The sequence below is a fragment of the Nelumbo lutea genome, chromosome 1, assembly GCF_056320005.1.
Source record: "Nelumbo lutea isolate HS-2025 chromosome 1, American lotus-T2T, whole genome shotgun sequence".
In the NCBI taxonomy this organism is placed as follows: domain Eukaryota; kingdom Viridiplantae; phylum Streptophyta; class Magnoliopsida; order Proteales; family Nelumbonaceae; genus Nelumbo; species Nelumbo lutea.
Genome location: NC_142684.1, coordinates 7414885 through 7432169, shown reverse-complemented (window position 1 = coordinate 7432169; position 17285 = coordinate 7414885). Strand labels below are relative to the sequence as shown.

The following is a 17285-nucleotide window of genomic DNA, read 5'->3' as shown; positions in this document are numbered from 1 at the left end:
TGGATGATTCCTCACATCATTAATCTGTTTACCATCTCTTTTATCTTGTTGGTTTGAGAACATATTTCAAATGACTTTATTTGTGAACAATTAAACAGGTTACATGTGCTTATTTTTCCTCCTTGAGATAACCATAACCATCCTATTAATACATCATCTCTTCCTTTCACTTTCCATTGGGATTGTCCTAGTTGGTAAACCGGCAATTCCGGCGTATCTCCCCCTGAGTTCCGGTCAAGACTCCAAGGCTTCCCATCCGGCTCATCGACAGGGCAAATGATTTCCTAAAATCTTCAAAGCCGGCAGCAAATTCCTCGGTGATCTGAGAGGTGTCATTGCCAAAGAGTAGTTGCTGATCAACTCCAAGGATGGATTCATTTCTCAACACTCGGGAGTAGTAGGAGTTGCTGAAAGTGTACTTTGAGCCTGACTGTGGGTTCAGAAACACAAGTGGGTCATGTTGGCCTTTCCTGGTCTTGGGCGGGCATTGCTTCCTCAGTTGGTCTAACAAGGATTGCTTCATGCTTGGGTCCGGTTTGCCGGTGTTGTTGAAATTGTAAAGCCGGTCGAGTATGTAGCGGCAATGAGTTCTGCCCATTGTATGTGCACCTGTTCCATGCCAAGAATGTTTATTTACATAATTTTAATCATGACCATGGTCCATGGAAGAAGCCTTTTTATTGAGTAAACATTTCCAGAGTTCCCTGAGGCAATTCTACTCAACCAAGTGGCAATGGTTTCTAGTGTTAAGAGCATGATTTTGAAAACCGGACTGGACCGGATAGTCAGACTGGTTGACCCAGGAACCGTCCAGGTGACCAGTTTCATTTCATCCTAAACCCGCTCTTGGGCCAAAAATTGTTGACTTGGTCAGTAATTCACTGACCTAGGTGGTTGAACCGTTGACCTGGACAATGATTTTTTACCTTTTTATTTTAATTATTTTTTATTTTTTAAATTAGAATGGACCGTTCATTTGAATCAGATGGTTGGACCGCTTTGACCCAGGAACAGTGGCCAAAACAGTTGTGTCTGGTCTGTTTTTAAAACCTTGGTTAAGAGATTGTTTGCAAAGAGAAAGGAAGAAAACAACAAAGGAAAACAGTCGAGGAGACCCGTGGTGAATGTGTGTGGGGGGGGAGTTTACTTCAATTCAAGACTACTAACCCAACAAACAGTCAAACAAGAAAATGGTAATGAGGGCCCGTTTGGGAGGGCTGAGCTGAAATTCATCTAAGTTGGTTCAGCTCCTTTGAAGCGCTCTGGATAAGCTATTGAAAAAGGCTGAAGCAGACAGCCTTTGAAATGACTGACAGCTGATTTGGCTCCCTGGATTTTTCACCAAACATAGTTTATAGCCTGTGCATGTGGCACTCACTTCAGAAAGTGACTCTGCACTTCGGTCCTCCCAAATGGGTACAAGATTCTTTTCAGATATCTGTTCAAATTTAAGGTCCCTTTGGTTGGCAGTTGGACTTGTAATCAAATCAGATGGAATGAATTCTCATTCCCAAGAGAGGGGGAGGGAATGATCATTCCCTCAAATGGGGGAATATCATTCCATCAGAAACAGAAATAAGATTCCAATTCTGCCCAACCAAACTGTTGGACCATTTCAATTCTAATTTTAGGCCCCTATTACTGTGAACCAAATGAACCCTTATTATCATTTTTCACTAAAAAATATAATTAGTAAAAAATATGGTTAGGGAAAATTTTATCTCTTTTTTGTTTGTGAATTTTTAATAAAGTTTTAGAATTCTTCGATTTCAAATATGTATTTATTCAATCCCTGTTTCCTAAAAAATAAAAAATCAAAATAAATACAATGTTGAGAAAATAGGTGGATGGTTTTGAATGTTTTGAGGGTCAAGTTGGATGGTTAAACCACATGAACTGCTGAACCGGACCCAAAGCAGTCTTGAGTCTTGTCCAATTTTCAGCTTTCCAGACACTATTTGCTTTTCTCCATGTCCACAATTTTCAAATTAATACTTGTATTATAGTAAAATAAGATAGAGAGGTTTCACAATTATCTTTACCTAAGAGAGTTGTCAGGTCCAGTACATCTAAACCTTTGGATTGGAAGTATGCTAGTGCTGATTCCCATGAGATAGACGGTGATGGAAGGTCAACAGATGCAGCACTTGACGTGAAGCCGTCCCTTCTTCCGGTCAGAACAGGGTAAGATGGTGCTCCTGCCTGTTTTTAACAGTATTAAGCTTTTGAAAATGAGATTAGCGTAAATAACACTGTCAATTTTATTCAATACTCAGAAAGAACTAAATCACCATTCCTTAAACAAGCAACAAGCTTCAATAAGAGATCATATAGGAATATTCTTTGGATGCCCATAGGCCATAGATATATTGGAAAAATTAAGAGAAAAAGAAACACATTGATAAAACTAATTTGAGTCTCAAATGATTATAATAAGGCACATCTATGTGGATTTTGCCTTGGATTTTGTGCAGGTCAAAAGTCAAATTTAAATATGATATATTAATACTTGTACACATGCATAAGCACTTGTTCTTAAACTAGTATATATAATATATACAAAAAAAATATTTTTTAATAGTTTATGTAAAATATAAACCAAGGTTTTTTTTGTTAGAACGGGCCATATGTTCACCTGTTCAACCCGGGAACTGAACCCCTAACTGGTTTGTTGTTCGTTCTAACAAAAAAAATTATAAAGATTAAAAAAATAAAAATGGCTAAAATTATTGGACGGATCAAATGGTTTGACCGCCTGGATCAGCGGTTTGCTGACCAAATCAATGATTTTTGGCGAAATAACAGTTTTGGGGTAAAACGGAGCCAATCACCTGATCGGTTCCTGGTTTTTCTGGTCTGACCAGTTCGATCCAGTTTTGAAAACCATGATATAAACCACCACTATATGAAAAAAAACATTGGAAATGGTACAAGTACTAAACTATGACTTAAATTAAAAAAAATACCAATTTTAATGATCAATTAATTTTTTCTGGTTGATATTAATAAGACAAAGTAGACAAAATGACTTAGAAAGTTAACTTAAAACAAAAGTCATCATTCTGACAAATTTTGGTATCATAAATTAGTGGAATAATTTCTCTTTTACTTGGATGATTTGTTTGAGTCATGACAAATTAGAAAAATGGTTATGGATTTGTAATAGTTAAAATGAATGTGTAATAGCTAAATTAGAGGAAGAATTTTGTATTTTACTTGGATGATTTGTTTGAGTCATGGCAAATTAGCAAAAATGGTTAAACATGATTGAATGATGGTTTGAAGCTGTCAAACATTAGCTTGTCTTCAAGTGGGTGGAAGGTTTTAAGAAGCTTCCCCACACCCAAAAAATATATATATATATATTGAGGATATTTTTTCTACCATAAAAATATTAATAATCAATTAATCATAAGCTCTTCTGTAGCTCATGCACCCTTGGTTTTTTATATTTTTGTGCTTATCCACCTACTGTTTCTTGAGTTTCTTCTTGGTCTTTTGTACTTATACCCCCTAAATGTATCTTTAGATTCCATGAATTCATACGGAAATCAAAAGTGCATGCAAATCAATTGATAATAAATAGAAAAGAGAAATCAAAACATAATTATATAATATTAAAGATAATAAATAAAGAAAATACCTAATTAAAGAGATGCTCCAAATCAATTGATTATATAAAAGAGAAAAAAAAGTAAAGTAGAAAATATAACATAGAAAAAAGAAAAGCAAACAGCAAACAAAAATCCGAATGGTGAATTAGGACATGAAGTGGAAGGGGGATTCTTTTCCTCTGTGTGCATGTCAAAGAGAGAGAACCAAAAAGGCTCTGGGGCCAAATTGGTCTATGATGGTTTAATATCTGGTCTACCCCAAATTAAACCAAAGAAATGACTGAAAAATAAAATAAAGGGAAAAAGAGGAAAAGAAGAACTACTTAAAACTGGTCATTGTTGAACTCGGCAGCAGTTCATGCAATTTTCTCGATTGAGTCACCCCGGTTCAAACACAATTTGATTCAGGATCCAAAGTTAGCTTAGGTTAGTAATTAAATTTAAACCCATCCAACCCAATCATGCAGTCCGGTCTAGTTCAAAGCAAGGTTTTTAAAACCGATCTGGAGAACGAATTGGTCAGGGGTTTGGTTCTCGGGTCGAATGGTCTGAGCGTTCGAACCAAATGGTTGGCTGTTCTGACCAAAAAAAAAAAAAACGATCAAAACCATTCGAACAATTAATCGCCCAGATCAACGATTTTAGAAAAATCAAAACCAATCATCTAATCAGTTTCTAGTTTTTCCAATCCAACCGTCCGGTCCGATCTGATTTTGAAAACCATGGTTAAAAGCATTGCATGAAATCACGACTGATCGATCAAAAGCAGTGACCAAAATATAATAATACAAAGGAAATGGGCAGAAGATTTACGAGATTAACGGCATCTCTGGTGGCAAGGTTGAGGATATCAGCACATGAGACGACTCCAGGGCATCTTGCTTCTACCACCTCCTTTATTTTATCAATCAACACAAATGCCCCAAGCCCCACATTTTGTGCTGCTGTCTTCTCAGAATTGGGTCCATCCAGCAGTATCGATGCATCACAGCCCTGCATAAGGCATCAATCAAGACAATATTAGCATTATCACATATCCGATCTACCATCTCATCTCAAGATTAACCACCACTTGACACTGCCCATAATGCACTTGTCATTCATGGGAGATGTTTTCAATGCACGGTTGTAGTCTCTTCTGGATAGATGTAAGCGGCACCCCTGTGGGTAGCAGATCCCACACTGCAACCAACAAGCTACAAGACACTGCAGTCATATATTGAGAGCATCTCAATTGTCATCATCCATGGGGAGATGTTTATGATGCACGGCTGTAGTATGTTATGAGTATGTGTGAATATTGTCTTTGTGGTAATTGATTCAACCTCTAATATAATAGGTCTCTCACAACTAAACTATTTAAGATTTACAACAAAAATAATAACAATTTTCCCAATGAAATCTTTTATTTGACAGATATATCCATATAATTTAAATCAGTTTGCAAGTAGAGAAAAGTGGTTATATGAGCAATAGGGGTGCTCACAGCTAATTTTTGAAATCGAACTGGGGTTATTGGTTTTTGGAAAACTGAAAACCGAAATTGAACCGAAGCCGATCAATTAACCAGTTGACCAGTTTGGTTCATCAGTTTTTTATTATTTATAATAGAAAAATATATAAATATATAATAAAATACTGTAAATATATATATAATATTATATTTTAAATAATAAATAATATATTATATATTTATATATAATACATATTTATTAATGTACAATGTATAGAATAAATATATGTATATCGGTCGGTTCGGTTAACCACTGATTTTCTATTTTGATTAACCAAAACTGAACCGGTACCTTAAATATTGAACTGAAACCAAGGAGGAAGGACCCATTGGATTTCGACCTTACATTCACATTTTTTCAATAAACTCGATCCATGAGTTTGAAATTCTTCAATTCAGTCACCCCGAGTTGCATCCATAATTTCCCTCAACTGATGCTGTAATAGGGTTTTTGAACTGAAATTTCTTCCACAACAAAGGGCAAAGAGATATGATGATCATTTGGAGTTCTTTAATTCTAAGTTCGTTCACTTGAAAAGCAAGTGATATAACCATGGTTTTTGAATCATTATTGATTCATATGGTTGACCCAATCGATCGAACCATCGATCCATCAACCTGTTTAATGATTTTTGGCCGTTTTTATTTTTAATTATTTTTAATTTTTTTATTAAAACAGGTCATCCGTTAGAACCGGATGATCGAACCGTCAACCCAGAAACTAGTGGCCAAAACGGTTCCATTTTTGAATTGTTTTTTAAGACTATGGATATAACACAATAAAAACAGCTTCTAAAAAATGAAAAAAAAAAAAATCCGGAATACAGATATTTGTAGCACGTACCGTTACAAAGCAATCGGAATAGAGCAATCGAAGGAGTTTCGGTGTGATGGACCGATCCTTGGTCCAGTATGACTTCACCTGGTACTTGATATATACCTCGACATCGTCGCACAGGTGGTTTTTCTTGTAAAATTGACGCACCAGCCGTGTCACCGGCAGCGTCACCGCCGGCTCCGGTATCATGGCATACACGTGTGATAGACACGTGCACGTGCATGCCAAGAGAAGCACAAGAAGCACGAAACCTTCTCCTCTCATCCTTGAACCAAACATTTACCACAATGGGCTGGGCTGCAGCATCTAAAAAGCCAAATGCTAAGCAGGAAAGAGCCCTCGGCCTCTCACTCTTTATATAGGCCATTGCCATTGGTGGACTTGTGGTGCCATGAGGCATATCCTACCAATGCCAACTTGGCAATTCTGGGAATAATATTTATTTATTTTAGAATTTTAATTTAATTAATCATCCTTGCATTGCGGCACGTGCGAAGGGTAAGGGGAATCACATGCGCCGAGGCCTTCAACATTCCAAGGCGTTTCTAGCAAGGGTTGTGGCATGTGACCCGCCTGGATGGATGGTAAAGTAAAATGCTTGCTGCGGTGAGGGTAGTTTGGTCATTGTGACAATAATTGAGATTTGATTTAGTTATTTGTGTCATCGTATGTGGCCTGGTCTCATACTTCTACACCAATCTCGGAACCAAATATCCGTTTTACCCTTGTAATTGTCAAACAATAACGAGATTAACCTTAATACATTTTTAAAAAATTTTCTCCGGTACGCGTAAACGTCACCGTGCCGTTGTCACTTGTCGGCTTCGAGAGAAAAGAGGTGTACGTAAAAACAAATCTAGGGTTGCGGCATGGTTGGTTTCGTTATATGATACTACACGCATACACAAGAGCCCATGTTTTTCAATGTGAATTCTCAATCTTGAGGGGTTCTAAGTACCGATCTAGGCCGTTGATCAAAGAGACCCCACAATGCTGTAGATCCATGGGTGTCTATTGCATGCGTCCTATCTTAGCTTAATAAGCTACAATCTATCTGATTTGGCTTTCATTACAAGCAAGAGGGGTTAATGACCCACTTGTGTTCCAAATGGGAGAGGCTACAACTGTAAAGGATATTGGTATTTTAGGGTTTAAGCAGAGTATAATTGTGATCCTTCCTTCCTGTAATGTTCTGCTAAGCATCATATAGACATACTGTACTGTACACGTAAACTTATCAGAGGCAAACGATGTTGACCGGGGACTGACAATGGACGGCAGGCGGCATGGAAATCGAACATAAGGCTGTGTTTGATTGCAATGCAAATAAATTTGCACTAGTACATGGCATTCCATTCCATTCCATGGTATTATGATCTCATTTATGTCTTGATAAATGTATTTATTTAGTCAAGTGTTTCTTGGGAAATACTTGTATAGACAAGATCACTTACCTCTTATTCCCTAGGTAATGATGTACAATGACTGATTTATGTAAAAAAAGTGAAATTATTGAATGGATAATATTGTCCCATCACATATTAGTAGTTTCTTTTTATGTGTATAGTAAGTAATTTAGTCAAATATACAGTTTGATGTAATGTAATCAGAGATTTTACTTGCAAGAGATTCGAGCTAGTTCTTAAATGTGTGACCGTTGGATGCTCATGCTTTCAGAGTTTTTGCTTTTAAGATTAGAGTATTTGGATTTGGAACACACCTAGATCCGAATTCCATCTGGTTTTATAACTTCTCAATTGAAATTCTGGTATCTAAACCAACTTCACTCGTAATTAATAAATATATGTTAATTTCATTTGATTTCATTATACCCAACCCGTTGGTAGCCCTACTTGGTTGACAACTTGAACGAAGAAATTGCTTGTAACTCAACTCAGGTGGTGACTCAAAAGGTCAGACACCCTGAAAGAGTTTAAGATCGAATTGCAATATTCTGTTTTGCGAGGGTTGAAGCTCTGATTGAACTACTTTCAGCCTTTGCTTTCCACTGAACTGCTTTGGAGAAGACATCAAAGAAGCTTTCCTTTTTTGTTTGCTGTACAATAGCTTATTTTGGGTTCTATGGCATTTTGACCAAACATCGCTTATAGGTTGTCTGGATGGTGCCCGCTTTGTAAAGTCATCAAAGTCCTCTCAAATGGGCACTGAGTCATTTTGGAAAAACCACTAAAAAATGCTTTTCAATATGCTGTTCGAATTGGGGCTCGCCGCTCACCTTGCAAAGTCAAAAGCTGTTATAGGAATGCCCTCCCAAACAGGTACTAGTGACTTTTGGTTTTAAGAGATGGGGTCACCCTAAGAATTCCACAATTAATTTCTCATTAAAATTAAAAAACAAAAATCAGAGAGTCAAATTTGATCATGTGTACAGCCATAAAATCCTCTCTCAATGGATTTTTCAGAGCATCTGAACCAAATATCAGTGCAAAAAATACACCTCCCTCTCTGAAGCAAGGTATAGGCAAAAAGAAAGTTTATCCCCTGTGGGCATGTTTGGACTTTGGAGCATTAGAAGTAGAAAGGATCAAGGGTCTTGTCCTCCACGATTGTAGGATGTTTTCACTCTTGTCCTTCTTGATTTAAGAGTTCTATAGCAGACAAGGATGCAACCCTAGCATTTGGCCATTTGCTTGTTAAAATTTACAATTTTAAGGGTTAATTGTATTTGGAAGAAATAAAAAAGTCTATAACCTTAAGTCGGGGAAGGGTGCTAAGAAAAAGTGGACCCAATTTCATTTGTCTGTTACTAGTTTACTATACAAAGTGTGTATTTGTCTTTATTCCCATAAAATCCATAAAAATTAAATTTCTTAATTTGCACTATATCATACATATAAGTTATTTTTTTATCTTATAGACATGCATAGCATCTAATTTTACACTAGTATTGTATACTTGCCATAACTTATATCTTCGATTCTTTACCTTTTAGTCGCCACGAGTTGAGCTCTTTACGAGCTATTTGAGCTCGGCTCGGTTTCAACCGAGTTTCGAGTTGAACTCGAATAACTATATCATCATCATCATCATCATTATAATAATAATAATTATATTCTTATTTTTATAATAATAATAATAATAACTAATTATTATAATTTTAATCTTTTAAATATCAAATAAAAATAAAATATTTTTATATATAATTTTTTTATTTTTATAAAACATTTTTCTCAATTCGAGCCTAAGCCGAGCTGAGCTTGAGCTCGAGCCTCGTACTGCCTTGCTGAGCTGAGCTCGAATAGTTAGCTATTCAGCTCAGCTTGGCTCGGCTCGAATCCATCCCTACTTGCACTTGTGTAAACTTTGTGTCATTTTACTAGTTTTATAAAAATAAATTGTATTAGATCAAAAAAAAAAAAACCCTAATATTTTCTAGGTAAGCAAAATGATAGCATGCTTCCCAAAAAACGCTATTTGTACCAATGGGTTGAGTTAAGGCCTCATTCCTTTACACTGTACATGTGAAGGGGAAAGTTGGTGAATGGACTGCACTTTTTCTCTGAAAAATGTAGGATTCATGGAAAATGCATTTTCTCTTTGATAAAATTTTAGCCCATTTATCCCAAGTAGATAAATCACTTTCTCATAGAGAGGGGAAAACTGCCCAAACTGTTATAAAACTAAAATGCTCCTTCCAACACACAAAATTCATGAACAAACATCAAACATGGTGACAAGAAAATATATTCCTAGCAAAATAACACATTTAAATGCATTTGCCAAGAAAAGTGTTAGCGGGATAAAACTTCCACTAGTAAATGTGTTCTCAGCAAAAGAAAAGGCCCACATCTTCGAATAATATATGAAACTAGAGAATGACCGCGTACCAAGTACGCGGCTAGTATTTTTTGATAATTTTTATTTTGTTTAAATAAAAAATATCTAAATTTGTATTATTATTTTTTATTTTTTAAAGATTATTTGTATTATAAGAATTAATTAATTAATTAATTATTGCTATTATTAAGTATTTAATTAATGATTTTATTATCATAATAATTATTATAATTAAAATTTTTACTGTAAAAATTTAAAGATTAACCAAAATGTAATGTTTACTTAATTATTTAATTAAATATTAATATTATTTTTAATTAGTAATGGTGATGATTATTTTCTTATACTTTTCTTAATAGTCAGTATTTAATTACTAAGTATTGTTGTTATAATAGATTTTATAATTACATCAAATTTTGGTAATTTACATAACTTTAATGCACAATCAGTTTTTGAAGTTTACTAGTTAGTTATCAAAAATTAATTTAAAAAAAAAACTAATATGAGTCTTACATGTGACAATCTATTCAAACCTATTTTATTTGAAACCCATTATTAATTTATATTTTTTAATTTGATTTAAGATATTAAATGAGATCTTATTGGTGAACAATAACCCACTTTATTTGGTATTTACTATTTATCTAATAAATCTATTTTGAGTTATTTATTTTTAAAAGTTAAATTAGGTTGTTTCCTAAAAGTTAAATCAAGTTTGTAATTAATTAATAAAATATTTTCTTTTTGAAAAAAAAAATCATTTAAAAATAAACATGGATTTTTGGTAGTCTTTTAATGGATTCCAGCACTTGTATTTAATAGACTATGGATAAACATGTGTTAAGCTAATAAATAACTATTATTGAAAATGTTTAGGAGTGAAACTATCCACTTTTTGAATTCTATTTCTTGAATTAATAAGATGCCTCGTGTCTGAATGGTGGTCGTGGGATGTGGGTTTTAACAACAACTTCTCAAAAAATGTCATGTATCTAGAATTTATAGAAAAATGAGAAGGCCACATGTCTAAATGGTGGGGGGCTATAGCCTGGTAGTGGGTTGTGGGCTTTAACAAGAATTTCTCAGAAATTGCCATATGTCTAACTTTCCAAAAAATGAGAAAGCCACTTATCCGAATGGTGGTAGTGGGTGGTGGCTTTAACAACTACTTCTTAGAAAATGTGACGTATCTAGATTTTTAGAAAATGAGAAAGCCATGTATCTGAATGATGGGGGCTCTAGCTTGAAAACCTTCCTTTAAGATATATATATATATATATATATATATATATTAGATATCCTTGTTTTAGTATAGGTGTAATTACGATTTACCAAAAGATCAATCAATTCATTTTCTTTTCAAAATTCCAAATAACCCTCAAAACCAGCAAAATAAGTTGCACAATAACAAACAACAACATTCTGATCTTCCTCTTTAGACTCGATTGGCTTTGTAGCAGAAGTAAATACAATACGATAATCGGTTGTACAGAACATCAAACTCCTATGCTTTGTAATCCAATACTGTTTTTTTTTTTTTTTTTTTTTTTGTATTTGGGGCATTTTATTCTATTGACATTAGGGGTGGATTCGAGCCGATCCAAGCCGAATAGTATGAGGCTCAATCTTGGTTTGAACCAGAACCTTGAGCTCGAGCTCGACGTTGAGAAAAAATATTTTATAAAAATAAAAAATTATATATAAAAATACTTTTATTTGATATTTAAAAAATAAGAAATATAATAATTATACCGTCTCACAAGCCAAGCTCTAATAGGCTCGAGCTTGATTGAAACCAAGCCAAGCCAAGCTCGAATAGCTCATGAAAAGCTCGGCTCGTTGCCACCCCTAAAGATCCATTATTAGGAATTCGCATTGGTGCACATCTCAGCATACAATGGGAACATCTCCCAACCTGATGAAAGTCTAGAGAATAGAGAAAATTGAAAGAGTGGTACTTTTAAGACGCTCACCTATTTATAGGGGAGGGATTAATTCCAAGTCTCTACTACCACCAACAGGAGACATTATCAACTCGCAGGTTGGCACCTTGCAAGAGACATTAGACATGACATGGGGTTGGATTGATCACTCATGGATCTCGTAACGGTTCCCCAGGTTGGTCCGATTTGTACGGGTGTTAATGACCCAGTCAAGTTAGACTAGAGGTGTAAATCGGGTCGTGCCGTTTGTGGCCCAGCCCGGCCTGGCCCAGTATGGCTATATATATTATTTATATATATTTATATATATTTATATATATTATAGAATATATTAATAAAATAAACAATTGTTTTCAATTTTATTATACTAATTTATTTAATTATTGTATATTATATACATCAAAATTCATATAAAATTAAAATTTTAAGGTTTTTTTTTTCAATTTTTTTAAATAAATAGGCAAAAATAGATTTGGCCCGGTTCATGGCTTGACTTGGATCAAGGCTTGGCCCACGGGCTAACCCGGCCCGTGACATAGCATAGGCTCGCACAAGCCTCGGCCGTGGGCCATACTAGACCGACCCCCAAATTTTTCATCAGAGAGGACAACACAACTCGTGATGACCCACGGGCCAGCATGACATGGCCCGCACTTTACGTGGCATGGCCCACTTTACACCTTTAAGTCAGACCATGTTTAATGAGGGACTGTTAGAAGAGTTCACATGCATCCCACAATGTCCCACAACACATCCCCTGTGTATTTAGAACATCTCCTGATGATGACATCATCAATTCTGGTCCTATCATCGGGAGATGTTCCCAATACATGAAAAAGGATGTGCTGTGGGACGATGTTGTGGAGCGCTGAACTCCTGTTACAGCTCTACATATTGCATCCAAGTGATGTGCTGTGGGACGATGTTGTGGGGCGCTGAACTCCTGTTGCAGCTCTACATATTGCATCCAAGTCATCTAGCAATGTTACCAAACTACCCTCCTATGTGATGCAAATTGACCAGATTGCCCTCTGAGGTAGGACACATAGCGATTCCCCTCTAGGAAATTGATATAGAGTCAACCTTCCTTAGTTCCTTATGATTTCGTGTAAGCACCCAATCAGCACAAGGTTTCTTTTGTCCAACTCAATTTACACCCTGCATTGTCCTTTGATGCTTTTAAAGGAATATCGTTAGTTGTCACAAAGACTCACAACTCGTTTGCTTGCCATAATCGGCTCTATTTATTAAATTCTGTACTTTCTAACCATCTTACTACCTCCTCCCATCTTTATTTCCTTACAAGCTAAGCCTCGGATTGCCCTTAGTTTCTGCTTCACCCCGGTCCACAATCCATGAGTATGGGCCTAAGCCCAAGCCCAACCCTAATCTGCCCATCAATTTATTTTCACACAAGGCATGATCATGGCCCATGGGTTAGCCTGGCTTTATAGGATAGTATAATAGCATTTAGGGCTTTTGGGTCCGTTCTGACCCACATCCTAGGCCTGAGTCCGAGCTGGGCTGAGCCGAACATTTGATTTAAATTTGTAATTAGAATTAAAAAAAATTATACATAATATGTTAGTATAAATATTGTAACATATATTAATTAAAATTACAGAAAATCTCTCTCTCTCTCTCTCTCTCTCTCTCTCTCTCTCTCTCTCTCTCTCTTCTATATATATATATATATATATCTATCTATAACCTCTTCTCCTAAAATTTATCCTAAAGTAGCTCCCCCACTATCCCCTATTTTCTCCAAAATTTTCTCTAAGTCCTATTTATCTTATAAATTATCACTAATTCCTATTTATCTCCAAATAGAGAGTTTCTCTCCTAAATTATCTCTAATTCCTATTTATCCTCTCCCCTACTTTTTATCTATATATATATCTAAAGAAATTTTAGATTTAAAAAATTTTAAAAATTATTTAAATATTCTAACAGAATTATATAATAACTTTAAAATATTTATTAAAAACACAAAAAATAATTTTATATTTTTACAAAATATATCACAAAATTATGTACTAACAATTTAAATTATGCTTTTTTTTTCTAGACTATCAATTTAAATGTTTTTTATATATTTATTAATATGCAATAGCTCTAAATAAATAAAATTCAAATAACAAAAGATCTTAAATATTTTATAGATTATTTAAATATTTAAGTAACTAAATATTTATCATAACTAGATTTTAAATAGTGAAAATAACGAAATTATGTACGGACTATAAATTTAAGTGTTTTTAACTATTTAATAATATGTAATAGCTTTAGATAATATAATTCAAATAACAAAAGATTTTAAATATTTTATAGATTATTTAAATATCTAAATAACCAAATATTTATCATAACTATATTTTAAATAGTGAAAATAATGAAATTACGTAATAAGTTTAAAAATTTCTTCAAAGTAGAAAAATATCTATAACATAATATTGAAATTAATAATAATTTAATATATTACAAAGTTAATAATGAAACTATGGAATAATAGTATAAATTATGATTTTATGGATAATTAAATTCAATAAATAATTCATATTTTAAATTTTAAATATTTACATATTATTTAAGTATTTAAATAAATAAGTATTTTAAATAAAAAGTATTTAACATAACTGAATTTTAAATAGTTAAAATAAAGAAATTAACTTGGTTATCAGAGATGACACTATTAATTTAGCTGAAATTATGAGTGTTCGTGAGTTGGTTCGGTTCAGCCGTAGGCTATTTGGCCAATCAAATTAACTTGGTTAGGTTAGGAAGTTGGTCAACTGAAACCAATTGACCTTTTGTGAAATCCAACCCACTTAAATTGTATCTGTTTGGATCGATTTTTTGGTTTGGTCAGTCGGTTCAAAAGATTTAAACTTAAAAATGAAATTTATTTTTAAAAATTACAGTGCAATTATTAAAAATTAGATTTATGATATAAAGCATTTTAGACTAAGAAATATGGGAAATTTTCCACTTTTCCATATTAGAAATTATATTTAAAATATAAAATATTAATATATTCGTGGTTAGGTCATTCAATTTTGGTTGTTTACAAATGGCCAAAACTGATCCAACTTGGTCGAATTGGAAATTTTTTGAACCAAAGCTAACCTAAAATACTAGAAAACTGAGCAACTCAAGTCAAGTTGACTGGGTTGGTCGATTTCATAAGTTTGATGAGTGAACCTAATTGAAATTAATTATTGTTATTTTTGTATTTATAAAAAAATTATTAAAGTAGTATTTAAAATATGAATAATTATTAATTATTTAAAAAGTTGAAAATATAAAACAATTGTGTACTCTTATGTGCTTCTATTATGGTCATTTACTAGAAACACACCTTTAGGGATGACAATTTTCCCCATCCCTGATGGGACCTGACTTCCCCGATCGGATGGGGCCTGGGGATGGGGATTGTTTTGGTAGGGATGGGGATTAATAGGAATCTCTAGTTCGGGTCGGAGAGGGGATTGAGGTCCCCGCCCCGGCCCCGACTCCAACCCCGACCCCGACCCCAATTATATATATTAAATGTTATTTATGATAAATATACTATTATATTATTTATTATATATATATATATATATCAAAACATATTTAAAATATTATTTATAATTTAAAATTTTTATTTATTTTATATACATTTATTTTAAAAAATAATACCATTATCTGAAAAATATTTTGGGGATTTGGGTCCCCACGGGGAACCCATCCCCGTCGGGGATCGGGGGTGGTGGTTAATTTAAGAATCACGTTCGGGGACAGGAATATAATCCCCGCCCCGTTGCCATTCCTACACACCTTATAGCTTTACATATTTACTTAAACCTACCATATAGTTTTCATTTTATTAAAACATTCCATATATTTTCCAACATATTTACTTAACAAAATTTCATTAAGGAGTGCTTTTTTGCCATTAGACCCATGATTTTTTATTCCAAAAATACCCTTAATACTCTTTTGTGTAGAAAACAGAATTGACCAAATATAGCCAATAGAGTGGTTGCATGTGTCTTATTAAGGGAAAAAATGGTATTTTTGTTTTTATTTTCTTTTGATTAAATTTATTTAAATGAACATTAGGTCAACACTGTCATTTTCCACTGTCATCTAATGGAAGATTGAATAAATCTATTGCAAATTATAAGTGGTGTTTTAGTAAAATGCTAACTATAGGATAAATTTTAATAAATCCAAGAAACTATAAAAGGTATTTTAGTAAATGACCATTTCTATTATTTAACTTTCACAAGTCCCCGCTAATATATATAATAATTTATTATACATACATTGACATAATAATAAATAATAATTATGCCATAATAATTATTTATACAACACAAATGCACACGAAATTTTCTGATCGGGCCAGACTGTCTAGACCTAGGATTTTAGGGCTCAGGCCTGGCCCGCATTATGTGGGACTTGATGCGGAGTGGACTTGGAAGAAAAATTGCTGCTCGATCCCAAAAATTTCCAAGTCTGGTTGGGCTGGGTAATTGGGGCCGGTCAGAAATTATCTAAACTTATTCCAAACACATCTTGGAACTACTTATTGACTGTATTCTATTTACGGACTAAACTCCGACCAGATTAACCCAGGTTGAAATCAGAACATCCTAGCCCTATATGTTAAGACCTCAACTCCGAATCAGCCCGAGGTTCTTAACCAATCTCATCAAACCCATGATTCTATTCAAAATCCGATCTTATTTTGTTGGATTTTGGATAATCTCCAATTCCTAGCATTATCTGTACACAATCAACTTATTGTCCAAATGCAATAAGCCATTTTACCCTTCTCAACTTAAAAAAAAAAATAATAGAATGTGCCAAGGTGGTAGTTTCTTTCATCTCCATTACTGCATTAAATTGCCTAAAACTTATTAATTTTATCTATATCTATATCTATATCTATTTCAAGTTAACTATAATTTTGTATACATTAGATATACTTATATTAAACTATAATTATTAAGAAAAATTAATTATATTGAAATGAAAATACTCAATGATATTTATTAAGCTAAATAATTTATTTCTATTTAAAAAGATAGTTAATTAATCAAGTAATTTGTGTTTTAAAATAAACATTATTTATTTCACCCAACAAATATTTATTAAGCTAAATATCATTGTTTTAAAAACTAACTTGGAGGCTGAATAGTTTTTGCCTCTAGGCCACAATACTCAATGATATTTATTAAGCTAAATAATCTATTTATATTGAAAAAGATAGTTAATTAATCAAGTAATTTGTCTTTTAAAATAAATATTATTTACTTCACCCAACAAATATTTATTAAGCTAAATATCATTGTTTTAAAAACTAACTTGGAGGCTGAATAGTTTTTGCCTCTAGGCCACAATACTCAATGATATTTATTAAGCTAAATAATCTATTTCTATTGAAAAAGATAGTTAATTAATCAAGTAATTTGTCTTTTAAAATAAATATTATTTACTTCACCCAACAAATATTTATTAAGCTAAATATCATTGTTTTAAAAACTAACTTGGAGGCTGAATAGTTTTTGCCTCTAGGCCACAGCCCACAA

The 17285-nt window shown here is 33.4% G+C and overlaps 2 protein-coding genes across 2 annotated transcripts in view; one reads left to right on the top strand and one right to left on the bottom strand.

Moving 5' to 3' along the window:
• Nucleotides 1-713, top strand: part of LOC148873379 (rab GTPase-activating protein 22-like) — a 75642-nt gene extending 74929 nt beyond the window's left edge. Inside the window, exon 12 of the mRNA XM_088966209.1 lies at nucleotides 192-713. The gene's annotated coding sequence lies outside the window, so the exon portion shown is untranslated. The remainder of the gene's footprint in view (nucleotides 1-191) is intronic.
• LOC148873378 (putative peroxidase 61) lies at nucleotides 53-6294 on the bottom strand. The gene is made up of 4 exons (XM_088966211.1): nucleotides 5972-6294; nucleotides 4428-4607; nucleotides 2043-2202; nucleotides 53-609 (listed from the first exon to the last, which is right to left on the bottom strand). The coding sequence occupies exons 1-4, from the start codon at nucleotides 6242-6244 to the stop codon at nucleotides 188-190; spliced, it is 1035 nt and encodes a 344-aa protein (XP_088822337.1). The 5' UTR covers nucleotides 6245-6294; the 3' UTR covers nucleotides 53-187.
• Nucleotides 6295-17285: the final 10991 nt, after the last annotated feature.

Bases quoted from the DNA above. Each gene is read 5' to 3' on its own strand.
- LOC148873378 (XM_088966211.1), bottom strand. From the start codon at position 6,244: ATGTTTGGTTCAAGGATGAGAGGAGAAGGTTTCGTGCTTCTTGTGCTT. The intron at 4,608-5,971 runs GTACGTGCTACA...TGCCTTATGCAG, and splicing joins ATTCCGATTGCTTTGTAACG to GGCTGTGATGCATCGATACT. The intron at 610-2,042 runs GTAAAGATAATT...GGCATGGAACAG, and splicing joins GGACCTGACAACTCTCTTAG to GTGCACATACAATGGGCAGA.